The sequence below is a fragment of the Echinococcus granulosus genome (genome assembly GCF_000524195.1).
Source record: "Echinococcus granulosus chromosome Unknown EG_S00072, whole genome shotgun sequence".
Lineage (NCBI taxonomy): Eukaryota > Metazoa > Platyhelminthes > Cestoda > Cyclophyllidea > Taeniidae > Echinococcus > Echinococcus granulosus.
Genome location: NW_020170452.1, coordinates 277,811 through 291,524, shown reverse-complemented (window position 1 = coordinate 291,524; position 13,714 = coordinate 277,811). Strand labels below are relative to the sequence as shown.

At 40.7% G+C, this 13,714-nt stretch overlaps 2 protein-coding genes across 2 annotated transcripts in view; both read right to left on the bottom strand. All coding sequences in view use genetic code 11, as the record gives it.

The window, feature by feature from the left end:
• The window catches only part of EGR_07212 (hypothetical protein), a gene marked incomplete at both ends in the record, with an annotated part of 9,534 nt that extends 4,963 nt beyond the window's left edge, over positions 1-4,571 (bottom strand). Inside the window, 4 exons of the mRNA XM_024496461.1 lie at positions 1,011-1,159; positions 2,460-2,573; positions 4,075-4,228; positions 4,472-4,571. Of these exons, the coding sequence (XP_024349138.1) occupies positions 1,011-1,159; positions 2,460-2,573; positions 4,075-4,228; positions 4,472-4,571 (517 nt within the window). The remainder of the gene's footprint in view (positions 1-1,010; positions 1,160-2,459; positions 2,574-4,074; positions 4,229-4,471) is intronic.
• Positions 4,572-4,625: 54 nt separating this feature from the next.
• On the bottom strand, positions 4,626-12,995 carry EGR_07211 (hypothetical protein; the record flags this gene model as incomplete). The annotated part of the gene is made up of 10 exons (XM_024496460.1): positions 4,626-4,759; positions 5,950-6,084; positions 6,237-6,345; positions 7,317-7,449; positions 8,018-8,135; positions 8,341-8,427; positions 9,635-9,811; positions 11,160-11,333; positions 12,290-12,402; positions 12,856-12,995. 10 exons carry the CDS (start codon positions 12,993-12,995, stop codon positions 4,626-4,628), a joined length of 1,320 nt encoding a protein of 439 aa, XP_024349137.1.
• Positions 12,996-13,714: the final 719 nt, after the last annotated feature.

Below are 13,714 nucleotides of genomic sequence, written 5' to 3'. Positions count from 1 at the left end.
GCCTACATCTTTTCCCTACTGGAGACTTTAAGCTCAGCAGCTCAGCATTGAGATATTTACTGTAGACGTCTTAATGACTCTTGGGGTCTTAGGGGTTCAATTTCTATAGCACGACACTTGATGCTGCCTTACTTCAGTGGATAAAGTGTCGAGGAATCAGATACCGCAATAAGGCATAAATCATTTTTACGTTAGAAAGTTACCACATGCTGGGCACCAGGTTGATTTCCCACACTACTTTTCGGTCACAAGCAAGGCATCGGCCCTTTTAATTGCTTATAATATTGCTAAACAAGTAACTGATATGTCTAAATATTTGTTCGGCTTTTACTGCTTATAACAATCACAGCTACCTGAGTAGTAAGTGTCACAACATTCTGCTTAAAAAATAAATCCCACTGCATGCACATCTTCTAAGATTATACCTCGAGACTTAACGTTTTAACACCAGTGACAAAAGGAAGCGAGCTTTCTTGCAATATTTCTTCCACATTGACAAAACTCCTTGTGTGGAATCTGCCTTTCAAGTATCAGGTACTATTTCCTATATTCTAGACACTTCAGGAGTCCTAGCTTAAGTAAACTGCCTCTCATTCGCTCATATTACATTTTAAACTAATTTTTACTCAAACTTTTAAGTGATAATTGGAAAGTTTTTTTTTCTAATTTTGATCTTTAAGTAGGAACTGCATTTCAATTTTGTTGAGCTCCATGCTCCCTCTAATATGTAAAAAGCAAACCACGAAATAAGTACTGATGAGAAATGGAAAGAGAGAAGAAAAACAGGAAACGAGTTTTGGTTTACAAAGAAGGCGACTTTTTGCTGCCCCCAATGTATCATGTGATTTTCCTACTAGGTCACTTTACCATTGACAGTTCTGATTGAATCTTGTTGTTGAGATGACAAAAAAGGGTCAGTACATAAAGAGACCGTAGAAATGACAAAACAATAATGTTTCACTAGCATTGTAAACTTTTATTCTACTCAGTGGAGACACAATACTACTCACGGATTTCAGTAAATACGATGACGATGGAGTCGCTTCCATGGGCCGTGTTGACGGTGCAGTTGTAGTGACCGAAATGCTCCTTAGCAATTTTTGAAAAGACTATAGCACTTGTTGATCCGGTCAACTTCTCCTCGTGTTCAATGTGCAAACTAGAAGGCAAATAAGTCTAACTTTAAAGGAAGCCTTCAAGAGAAAGTCCGCTTTATCGGCTAAAGCAGGTACGAATGAAGGACAAATAGCTATGAGGTAGAGATTGGTAAGACAGTTTGACATCTCCCAGCAACTTGTGTAAAAATTCACCTAGAAGTTTTAATAGACCTGTCGTTAAGAACTAGAAATTGCGACACAGAGATACAGATTGGATTGTTTTCCTACAGACGTCAAATGTTTTAAATAAATGTTTCTGAATTGTTTCGAGCATTTTTAATGCCAATAAAAGCTTGTAAACCCACTTTTTAGTAGAAATTTGACAAAACTCGTGATTAATTTTGAGGAAATTGGAAAAAGTCTGTCAAGTATGGAAAAGATTCATTAATGACTGACAGCAGCAAATTTAAAATGAAGATAACTTTAAAAAATGCACAAAATAAGCACAACGTTAACTTTTAAAAAAGCACAAGGAATATTAATAATTTTTTTAGTTAGAAGCCATTAATGGGAGCTATTTTTTCTGCGTGTCTTAGCTACCGGATGTGCTACTTAATTAAGTCAGATAAGTAGACAATGTTTGTAAGCGTTTTGCGGTTCCTAATAAACGAGGCGAAAATGTCAGAATTTGTTAACACAGCTAACAGAATTAAAATAAAAATATTTCCACAGATTCTTGAGCCCCAACAAACACAGGTCTCCTCTTGCGAATTCCTTGAATCCATTCCATATCTATACACACCTAGGACGAACTCACTCTGGGAAAAGTCGGGGTTAACCCAACGCCTGCAAGTAAAAGTCACACTTCACAAATTTTCACCCCAAATTTACAAATAGTTGAATTCCCACTCTATGGATTTTGTTCTTTATGCTGGGTGAATGGGCGGCATAAAAGCATTTATTCAGTCTCCAACCTTTAATGGGTGCGAGTGCGTATATGAATGTGCTGAGACTAGAGGCTATCAAGCATCAAATCTTTTCACTACAATTTTTAATGTGTAACCGGTTCCACGCGTTGGACGTCATTAATGTTTCCGAAAATTTTGTTAAAATTTGCTACAAAATCCGCTTTTTCATTGCTGCCACTAGTGGGTAAAGACGAGGCGCCATGTTTGTTTACTGCATATGTAAAAAGGGTTTGCGGTAAGTAGTGCCATGAGTTTGTTATCTCTTCTAGCAGTTGCGACACTTCCGCATTTAATTTGCATTTCTGGTAAAAAAATGACTTTGGACTGCCTTTTACAAAACCGCCTTTTTACCGAACCGTCTTTACCGGATGTACACAAGATCGTGTTAAGTCACTTAAAATTGAGGGGTAGATAGCAGAAAGAAGCATCATAGCTTGACTCCGGTGATGAAGTACCCAGGAGTAGATCCTCCCAGTCTTCAGAACCGTAGGTCGCATCTTCTGACCAACTAAAGCAAGTCGGTAAGTGATAAAACAAGCCGTAAGCTTTAAGAACCCATCCATTTTTTACCTCAGTAGAAGAAGTGTTAACATTTCTCTTCCTGCCTTATGAGGAGGAGTACCTTGTGCAAACAAATACTCACAATTTGTCTTATGCCTACAAGAGGCGCACCACTCCATCCCATAGCTAATGTCTCTACTTTGCGCTACAGACGAAGCCGCTGACTGACTACACCCTCCTCGCTAAAGATCAAGTTTTTAAGAGTGAGATCCAGAAATTATCAAACTAGACAGGTAGCAGGAAGAAGGATGGTAAGGAAGTGATGGGCACTATTCATCATAACCCCAAACCTGCCCATAGGAAGGATTCTTACCGCAATTCAGAATGGGAAAGGAGGAGGAAGAGGGAGGGATATTGTCCCATCCCCATTTCCTTCTTCCAGACTTCAAGTGACTTAAACCTCCTCTTGCCATCAGACACCCACATTCTCCCGCGGTTAAAAAAAATGAAATCCAGATCAAGATAAGAGGTACTGTACTTGACTGCCTGCTCCCAAAGGCCAAACTTTTTTGCATAAATGGGATTGGTAGCTGCCTTGTCGCTCTATGGGCAAGGAGGATAAGTCACAGGGATGGTATAACCAGAAGACACCAAAATTCTACCGCATATATCACTCAAAAGCACTTAAATAACTTTTAATTGCTTCATTTTAGAGAGTGGAGGGCAAAAAGTTGTTCCGATGGATGATTTTCCATTGAGATTCATGTTTTACTCTCCAGACCAGTAAAACAGAATGTCCAAATAATATATTCTTCAAAGACAAGGATTGCTGCCATGATCGAATGGAGGACCCTTACCAAGGACCATTACCAAGAGGGTCATTTTACGGGTGCCGGTAGCTAGTACAAATGTTACGGACCAGTCTATAAGTCATAATTCCCTGCACTTGGCAGCGGTGATGCATAAAACAGCAGCTGGTGATGGAAGATGTTTGCCTTAAATGAAAGTAGGAAATTCGCCGGCAATTGCCGAAGACTTCACTCACTCACCCGCAGTTGGGGAGTCATACGGTGTTAGTTGGTAGTGCTTTAGGTTCATCTGCAATAAAGTGACTCCTACTTGCTAAGGTTTGCATAAGAGCATATCAAAGGTGACTGCTTCATCACTACTGGCACAATAAGTCACTAGTCCTTAAATCCTTCAACGTAGACGTCCTCAAGGGATAAGCTAAAAAATGGGACTAAGCGTAGAAGTAGGCCAGGTCGAAAAAAAAACTGTATTTTTCATTCCTTGCAATCCTTTGTAAACCTCAAAGCTAGGTTTTGACGTCAACGCCCTGCCCATGTCCACCAATTCAGGAAAAAAAAGGAATTACAAATAGATGGAAGAAAAACATGTCAAACTGCACCAAAATCGTCGTGGCAAGAAACAATGAGAAGGCTAAGAAAAAGTACCTGCATCAAGAAAGAAAGAAGGATGGAAAAAATAAGATGAGGAAAAATACCCACCTTGAAGAGGGAACAACGCTTGCATGGGTGGAGGCGTGGGTCCAGAAGAATTCATGCGGCGTCGGTTTGGGCAGAGCGATGGTGTGGCACGCGATTCGGCCCCTCCCACCCACGCGTCCGCTAACCCGTGTCGGTGTGTCAATTTGTGGTGGGCCTTGGGTAAAATTAAAAATGGCAAGTTTCAAAAGTTGGTTTAAATGTCCATCCCAAAAGGACAAAACATCAAGTACCATTTTACTCCTCACTTAATCCGAAGATTGGATGAAACCGTGTTACTCATTTTACAACCATATTAGAGGCAAGGAAATAACTTGGAAAAAATATTCTTTTCTAGAGACAAGCTGTATCTTTATTTTTTGGGACTAAACTATGGCAACACTTTGGTTGTCTGTTAAACACTCGGTTTTAGTAATGGGCCACTTGGGGGCTCCGCTATTGTACCACCGCCTGGCCGTCTGACTTCCGGCCCAGGCCAGTAGCTCCCGGCCCTTCTGCATGTCGAAAATCCATTTTCCATATTCTTCATCTTCAAAGAGGTATGATACCGGCAATCATCTAGCATGCTGCCTATGTTTATTATGCCAGAAAACATTTTCATTTACTACTGTTCCACAAATGGAACTCGAGTCGGTAATACAGTAGCCTTGTTCATATTTCTGAGACACAACTTTAGAACAAATCTTCACTGAGTTGGGTAGAAAAGAATATAAAGTAGTAGAATTAATATGTAGCTAACTTTAGCTTAAATATGAGGAAGCGTTAAACGAGCTTACGCTGATCGTTTATCTCCCTCTTTAATATCTCTATTTATAGTAAATGTGGTTCTCTGCTTTCGAAGGTTAATAGAGTGGTTTAACAATTGGGTTTTGGTTGTTAATCATGATGCGATTGTATCATTTGCTCCAAAATCGTCCAATCCAACTTTTATTGGTTAATTTAACTTGTGCGTCACTGACCTAAATGTTCACTTCGTCCAACACTTTTAAATTAGCCAATCAAAATTATGGAGGATGATAAATGAGCATTAAGGCGAATCCTTCAAAAAATGCTTAATGAAAAATAACCTTAATCAAAAAATTTGGAAAAAATGCATGTATTGCTTTAGTTATTAAATTTGCCGATACCCGCTTCCTTACGCGGGACTGAAATAGACAAGTCAGTTTATTTATGACTGGCTAGCCAAAATTTCCTAAGAAGGGAAAGGATTTCTGATGCGGTAAAAAGGTGGCTAAATAATGGGACTACAGGCACTGACCGGACTCTGCCAAGACGACAATCTTCCTAACCTCCCTCTGTGCCGCCAGACCGACACAAATGTAGAAACCGAAACTGTCGATGGAGTGAGCCTTCACATTCAACGCGGAGTAGCGCTCCTCCGATATGAGTTTCTTGGTAAGGTGGAAAAAAAATGACCTTAGGCAAAAATAATTTTGTTAACTGCTAAACAGGTATAAGAAAGGCTAATTCTTTTGTAACTCTCAGATGTGCTGATTCTCTTTGACTACATTCACTGAACTGCGAAGGAACATCAAAATTTGACTTGATGTTCACAGTTGTGAATCAAGAATAAAAGCCTATGTTTTCCCCCTACACAAGGCTCTTCTCCACTGGTCTTAAAAATATTTTGTTTGATTTGTAACTATTCCCACTGTGTGTTTCGAACAACTGCCACTTTTATAGGGAAACTGTAAAACAAATTCGTCCGGTTTTTGCTAGTAAAAACGGAATAACTAAGGAGGACCGCACTGCCATCGTTTATGCGTCTCGGCTAGGCAAGAGACAATTTTATCTGCACACCTCACTTTTATGCAGGGTTCCGTCACTGGAAGAGAACTATCTAGCTCCAATCACCTCTACTGCTGTCCACTCTATTACCTATTTGTCCTGTAGGCCAAGTAATATTGAGGATGCAAGAGGAAGACAAAAAGAATATTTTTGTTCCTTCCTCCCCTTCTTCCCTTGCTTCCTTCGCATCCTCACGTGCTAATCTTCCAGCGACCAGATTTTGACCTAGGAAATGTGAGGCACTATATTGTCTTGTCAAAATGGGAAGAGGACTTTCTTCCATCTCACTGACCAGTTCCAGGTGTTTCCAGCAGACTTCCTTCCCACACACTTTTAAGTTTTATCGCATAAGGTAAGTGTGGGACGTGACTGTTTACCTCTTAAGGTGGTTTTCATAAAGAATAACCTCAGTTTACAATTCATTATAATTCCACGCATAAAACGAGCAGTGATGATACAAATGCAACACATCAATTGTTTGCTGAACTTTCAATTCTGGGTAACAAGCCACTTAGGTGCTAGGCCATTGCACCTCCACTGGGCCGCCTATTGTCCGGGCCACGCCAGTAGCCCCAAGCTCCAATCGGTAGTCGACAATGCATTTTCTGCCCGAGTATTATGCCTCCTTTTGTCTTTAGGGTAGTCTCAGGAAGCTTCATAAGTATTTAAGATATCTTTAGAGGATATCTCATGGAGTATTTTTGCTCACCCGACAGCCTTGGTCAGTAAGTAGGCAAAACTGCACCTTAAAGAGGTGAAGAACAAATTCTTGGTCTTGGTTGTATACTACCGAAGTCGCCCGTTAATAAATTGTAAATGACTTCCTTCTTCGCTTGCGTTTAACACCGAGCAGCATGAACTTGTGAAGGAGAGAATCTCAAATGGTATTTATCTGGTAATGATAACGTATTATAAGATGAAAAAAATCTAGAAAATAAGGGACTGAAGGTAGCAGAAAGCTTTCTACTGCATAGTCATTCACCTACACCTCATAACTCGAATAAGGGATCCTAAATTCTCTAGCAATTTGGCGTTTAGGCAGCGCTAGTTGCCCTTTCTAGGAACAAATTTATCCCAGGGTCACCAGTTAGTCCTCTTCAAATAAAATATTATTCTCTAATTCCCAATGTTTGAACAGTTTGCAGGAAATTTCTTAACCCCTACCGAGCAGATGGTCGTGGAGATGAAAGGTGGCAAGAAGGAAGGAAGGAGGGACAGGATAAGGGGGTGGGCTCGAAGATGGTAGAAAGAAAGACAACGGAGCGGTGATAGCAACCCTGCCAGCAGCAGAGATGGGGAGGCGACTGACTTCCATCAGATAAATGCATTCCCTTGAATTTGAGCGAATTCACCTCGTCGGGATTCGAAAGCACTCCCTCGTACCTATCCTACTGACTGAGCTACTCTGGAAGTGATGGCGCGATGACGGGTGTAAAGTTAAAACTTCTAGCATTTACTTTTAGTGGGAAAAAGGTAAAGTCGAAATTCATTGACTCTTTGTTTGATTTGTCTGCAGCGAAGCTACTCTTGTGTTTGAGAACAGGGTGGAGATGAAAACAGGGAGGCATTTTACTGTCACTTTTTCCACAGCTAAGGAGAATTTCACTTACAAATGACACGAAGTCATGCTGAAATACTCGAGAGGTTGGGAGTTTGTTCAGCTCTACATACTACTCGAGGTGAAAGGGAATTATTGCACATCCTCCAGACGGTGCAACACATCATCAGCACGTCACGATCAATCAAGTGTACAAAACACAAAATTACGTTTTAAGAATGACAGGATTCTTCCCCCAACTCAACTCCAACCTTCATCGGCCTCACCATTAAATTTGGATTGCATGATTCCATGGTAAAATACCCTGAGACAATCCAACATTGCGGTATTTTGAATGCCGTCTCCTGAGGCTCAGCTTGTGTTCCCTCAGTTACTCGTTCCCTTCACACCAGTCTACACAAGTCATCATGTCTCTCAAAGCACATTTGCAGGTCTGCTGATGTGCCTCTCCTTGATCAATGTCGGTGTCAAAGCACACGCTAGGACTACTCTATCGGAAATAAGCAACACTTGCACATCACCACGACTGTCAGTGCCGCTGGATGTGTGTGCGTTTTCTCCTCTTTCTCTCCCTCTCCATAACCAATTAAGCGTTTTTACCATCGTATCAATGATTTTGGATGTGATGAAGGTGAGAAAGAAGAAAGAGAAGAAGGAAAAGATGGAGAAGGAGGATAAGAAGTCAAAGGAGGAGGTGAAGGAGAAGGGGAAGGGACATCTGCAGGGCGATAGCAACTTTGCCAAAAACGACGGCAGTGGTGCCAGCAGTGCCATAGAGGCGAAAGCAGTGGTGGAGGTGATGCCCGTCTTCCATCAGATAAGTGCACCGCCTTGAACCTGGCCACGAGTTCAACCACCACCTCTAACGATCTCGCCCACCTGCCAGCCATCCTTCGGACGCTGCTCACCCCCCCCTTTCCTACATTCCCCTCTCAGTGGATCCCAGTTAAGCTTATTACATTTATAAATGTGTGCCTCACCTAAGTGGCCATCTTTTTGAATCCAAGAGGCTATTGAGAAAAGTAAACAAATAACTTGGGCCTAATTTTATTGTCTCAGATGCGGTAGCTGTACTTTTCAGCCATCTTTCCTGATTTAATCCAATCTTCCACCAAAACTAAACAGATCATTTGGTATTAGACTGAGGTGCCATCAATTTCAGTGACAAGTCTACGTGATTTCAATACACTAAAGCGGATTATTTATCACTTTATTTAGGTGTAGTAAGTTAGCCAAAGTTGTAATTTTAGAGGTTTAACAGGTCAGAAAAGCAAAGATTGAGGCCAATTGTGGAACAAAAGTCGGGGTTAAGACAGCTCTCTCAAGAGCACTGGCGGCGCCTCCGGCACTCTTGGTCAAACCTAGCTTTGACTCTGAAGTTCTTAAGGAAAGGAAGCCCAACCAGCAAGCCACAGTTACCCCTGCGCTTTCAGTGGCTGACCCTTTTGGGAGCCGCATCACCTACTTTGAGAGCTTTAAAGTTTCAGTTAAGAAGTTGATTTTGAACCCAAAAATGGCTTTTAAGCTGTCGAGGGCTTGGCCGAAGAGAAAGAACCTGACTGGGACTTGTGATAACCTGTTTTCAGCCACCTCAGCTTCCTTCTAATTCTTACTTTCTAACTTCTCATTGCGAAAAGAAAGGGAAATTCATCATCCGGAGGATTAAGAAATACTTCACTTCAGATGATAACATTATTACTTCTATCATCAAGTAGAGGCCTTCTCATGGGTCAGATTTGCGGAGGTGTAAGACCAGTCTAGATCAGTCCACACAGATTCCAAAAGGAAGCAGGAAGAATCCTCGCACATGCACTGATGTAGGCAATTCGTCGGTAATCTTTTAGCCTTCAGCTTGCAATTTGTAGTGATTAATTGCACCGATAGTCCGCCACACACATGCACACGAAGCAAGCACAATTTAGTGGTAAGTAAGTTGTGGGCCGTATGGAAACAATAATCGCTGTCAGTTAGAGCAGTCAATTTTTCATTTCAATCAAAAATAGGGGCTCTTCCTAACTATTATGCAGCACCTGCTCTCAAGATCAGGAGCGAATGTTTATTTTGACCCCTCCTGGGTGGTACATTGCTCCATCGTTCTACTATCTTTAACTGCAATTCAACAGATTAAATGAAAAGCTTTTACAGCTCCTCTATTTATATAGAAATATTCTAACCTTACTTATCCTATTATTCCCCTGTTTATTAGAAGGCGTTAACGAATTGATACACTACTCTTAATCATATCAGCGTCCGTATATGTATGGAAATATTTTTGAACTGAGCTACTGATTTGTATATCAGCGTCCCACTCATTAGCAAATATAATCCAGTGAATCCAAGTCATCCTACTGCACTTATCATCAAATCGCCTACTATCCCAATACTTTAAATTAACTTCTAACAATAAAATAATAATCAGTGCTTATGCTACTTATAAGAATGTCAGGGTCTGTTTAACCGACCAAGCTGATATCATACTTTAGTAGACCAATCATACCAACAACCTCCGGTGTATCTGAGCAAAGATTTTCCTTTTAGGTGGTAACAAATTTCTCAGCAAGGTAGGCTAGCAATGTGGACAGATCTACTACTAACATTAACATCAGCGACAGCCACTAACTGACCACTTTACTGGCTGAATTTTCATTTCAGCAACTCACTCTAAAGTCTCTTGAGTCCAAGTCCGTGGTAAGGAACGACCGTAGCAGTCGATGTGTGATCACAGTAGCAGTAAATAGCCCCGATGCATTCGGATGAGAGCCCAAGGCGGCTTTGTTGACAACCTTTATGCCCCTATAGTGGTACCAAGTGACTTTTGCTGGAGGATTCGCTTCAACCTGACAGGTCAATTGAGCGGACTGGCCGGTAGTCACCGCCTCCACCTCTTCCTCCGGTCCCTGCAGTTTTGGTCCGTCTGAAAGAGAAAGGAAGGGTGTATGTACCAGTAATTTACTTTTGTAGGTCGTGAAAAGGCAATCAACGTCATCCATCAAAATCAAGGAAATGTGCCTCTTGATAACTTCTTCTTCTTCTTGATTAATGCGTCTGAGAGGAACTGGAGGACCGATAATTTGGCCACGATCAAACTTTTTGCTGCTGTGGCAATTATTTTTCTTGTGGGATTACGATGTCCCCAGTTCTGACCACGACAGACAGTGCAGGTGTGTGATAGTTGGAAGCATTAAAGAAGATGTCCAAAGATGGCAGCTTATAAACGAAATGCCCTCCTCCCTGTAAAGTTGACTTATCTCCTCTGTTGAGAACAATTAGTAAAAATTTTAGCAGAACCCGCACCAGTCGTATAGAAATTTGACAAAGTTACCCAAATTCTTAGTCTAAACTACAGTCCTATTTGTCTCGTGTTTTGTTAGAGAATAATTAATAACCGAATTCATTTAACTTGTCCAAAAGAAATCAGAAGGATTTATTATTTCAAACTAGCCAGCTACAAAATCCAAACTGGACTAGGAAAACTCTTTATCAAGATGAAAATTGGCTCGCAACACATACTACTCATATGGTCCTATAAGTAGCTCGGTACTGTTGATAGAGTATATAAAGTAATGACATTTTTGAAAACTCTACTGGTAAGTAAGGAGAAAAGGGTCAATAACTCGTTTAACTTAATCTCATTTCCATTTATGCTACCTAAAAATGAGGTTTTCTAGCAGAAGTCCAAAATAAATTTGAATCGATGGTAAAAGTGTTGGAGACTACGACCTGTTCAAAATACCCCCGAAACCTATTTCATTTGTAAAATTCGACAGGCCACCAAATATAACTTTTAATTTCTTATTTTTAAGGAAAATTAATGTAGTGAAAAAGGGTAAATGAATGTTTAAAATAGTTGTGAACTTTTCCACTTTCTTGCTTTTGTTTAATTTAGGTGATGTTATCACTAGAGGAATGAGCAAAACTAAAGAATAATATTTGCAGACTTTAATGCTTGCAGTTTAGCTGTGATCCAAAGGTAGTTAGATTTTTTAAAAAGGTTTCTCTTGCATGCAGCTAAATGATGTTTGGGGGACCTGGCATGGGATTTGCGATTCCTTTAAACGGAACGAATCCTAAGTTTTGCTTCTCAAACTAACTGCACTATCTTTAAGCTGTTAGTGATTTGTACAACGGTAGATTTTGCTGCAAAAGAAAGGCAAATGTTAGTGAAATATCAGTCAGTTAAATCGTGAATGGTGAAGTTAATAGTAGGTTTATGGCCTCAGACTTGAAAACGCGTGTACTGGAGCGAGAACTTGAGTTAAAATTTATTAATTTATTAAATTTATTATACAGCTCCAAGTTAAAAGTTGAAACAAAGATTGATGTTTGGTTTTGGTTATATTTACTATTCAACCACCACAACGATTAGGTGAACTCCTCTGGAAGACCTCCTGTCTTATTGCAATTTCTTGGAGAAGCTACATCTACACCAGCATGCCCTCTAGCCTATTCTGCATCGATGCTGGTACTGTCTTATATCCTTTACCAAAAAATATGGAAGTATTTCCCGACTCTTTACCATTCAACTGCTAAATTTCTAGGGTTATAGCACAAATTTGAGAGGCGCGGTGAGTTTTAAAAGCCATCTGATGGAGACATCTGTAACTCCAGAAAAAGCCATTCCTCTTTCATGTTTTACAAATTCATTTCCAAAAAAGTTCTCGAAACATATTACAGGTGGTCTCCTCTCCGTCATTTTCTTCTGACTGGCGATGGTTGAGCCAATATCCACAGCAAGTTCAAGGGCACTCAAAGTGATGTAAATTCGGGATACTGGGACTGTCACTGTGCCTTAACACGTCTGGGAGCCCGCGTTTCGGTTGTACACCGGTTGATGGTACGAGAAGCCTTGCCCATGACAATGTATTATCTTACTCTTATTCTTTACCTCCAGGTCTTGTATGAAGGGGATTAGCCTCAAGTTTTTCAGCATCTTCCCTTCCTCCTCACAAAAACGTAAGAGCGAAATGTGAGATAAAAGACAAGCCCTGTAAAAAAAACATCAAGTTGACGAAGAACCATGTGAGCAGGTGGGTAGCAGCTAGGTGTCACTAAGAAAGTCGCCTCTAATTTTGCATCAGGTTGGTTGGGCCTCCACGAAAAGTACGTACATTGTGGATTCCATTCTGTGCGAAGAATAGACTAGCTCTGAAAATGGCACAAAAAAGTACTTTATCAAGATTTTTGGATTAGTATAGCCTCACCGCCCCTTCCCCTGTTGACTACTGTCTGGTTAATCGTCCTTGCAAAGACCAGAACAGGGATACCCGAAATGAGGGCACAATGCAAGGCATTTCATCTACCGGTGCCACATGACTCTAACCATGATATTCATGATTCTAGCCATCCATTTCTCCTCCTCTACTGCAACCTAGAAGCCGACTTCAGAATAGTTGAAACGCTTACCAGCACTGGCAATCACCTTAGCTCCACGAATTTACGAACGAGAAAATGGTGCGCAAAATAATGCATAATATGGAATAATTTTATTGTCAGCAGTGATTGTTGAATTTTTAGTTATACAGGGAAAACTTTTCGTCAATGTTCTACTATTTTCGGACAATACGTTGCCTCTCCTCATGTGTACAAAGGCCTCACCACTTTTTCCGAGCTCAAACCTCATCCCCGAACCCACTCATTTCAGCCCGTAGAGACAGAAGCAAAAACTCGCAATAAAGTGAGCTATGATATTTATGGAAAAAAGGCGTTTTCCATGTCAAAAACAGAGAAAAATAACGACTTAAACTTATATTTAATTTACTAAATCACGCTAATCCTCTCCACACCTTTTTGCGTGTTGCTGTCCCGTTTATCACTGATGATAGTATCAGGACGTAAATAAAGCGGAGCAAAGATAAATTTGTCATGGAGGTGAGAAAAAAAGTCAGACCTAGCCACCACTAACTGACAGCGCACGAATTTATTAAGGTCTAGTTTTAGTGACTTCTCTTTTAAAGGTCATGTTCAAATGGTAATGGTTGAAATTATCCATGGATAGCCATCGGAGACGGAAATATTTTACCGGGACTTCAAATGATGGGAAATTTTTAAGTAACAACAAATACAGTGATTTTGGAGAAGTTGGAAAGGAGTCAACTATACTGCTGGTCTCCTGACTGGCAAGGTCCACACAAGCCTCGTAACGTATTTAAATAGGTTCAAATTGCACTTTCAAGTAGGCTTCGGTTGCTAGAAGCTAACAGTCTATTCCTGGTCGCCTCTATTACCCTCTACGTTATCATCTGCCTGGGCTGCTGCCTGAAAAATCTGGAGGGTGCAGCGGATGTTGGGAACAGGACA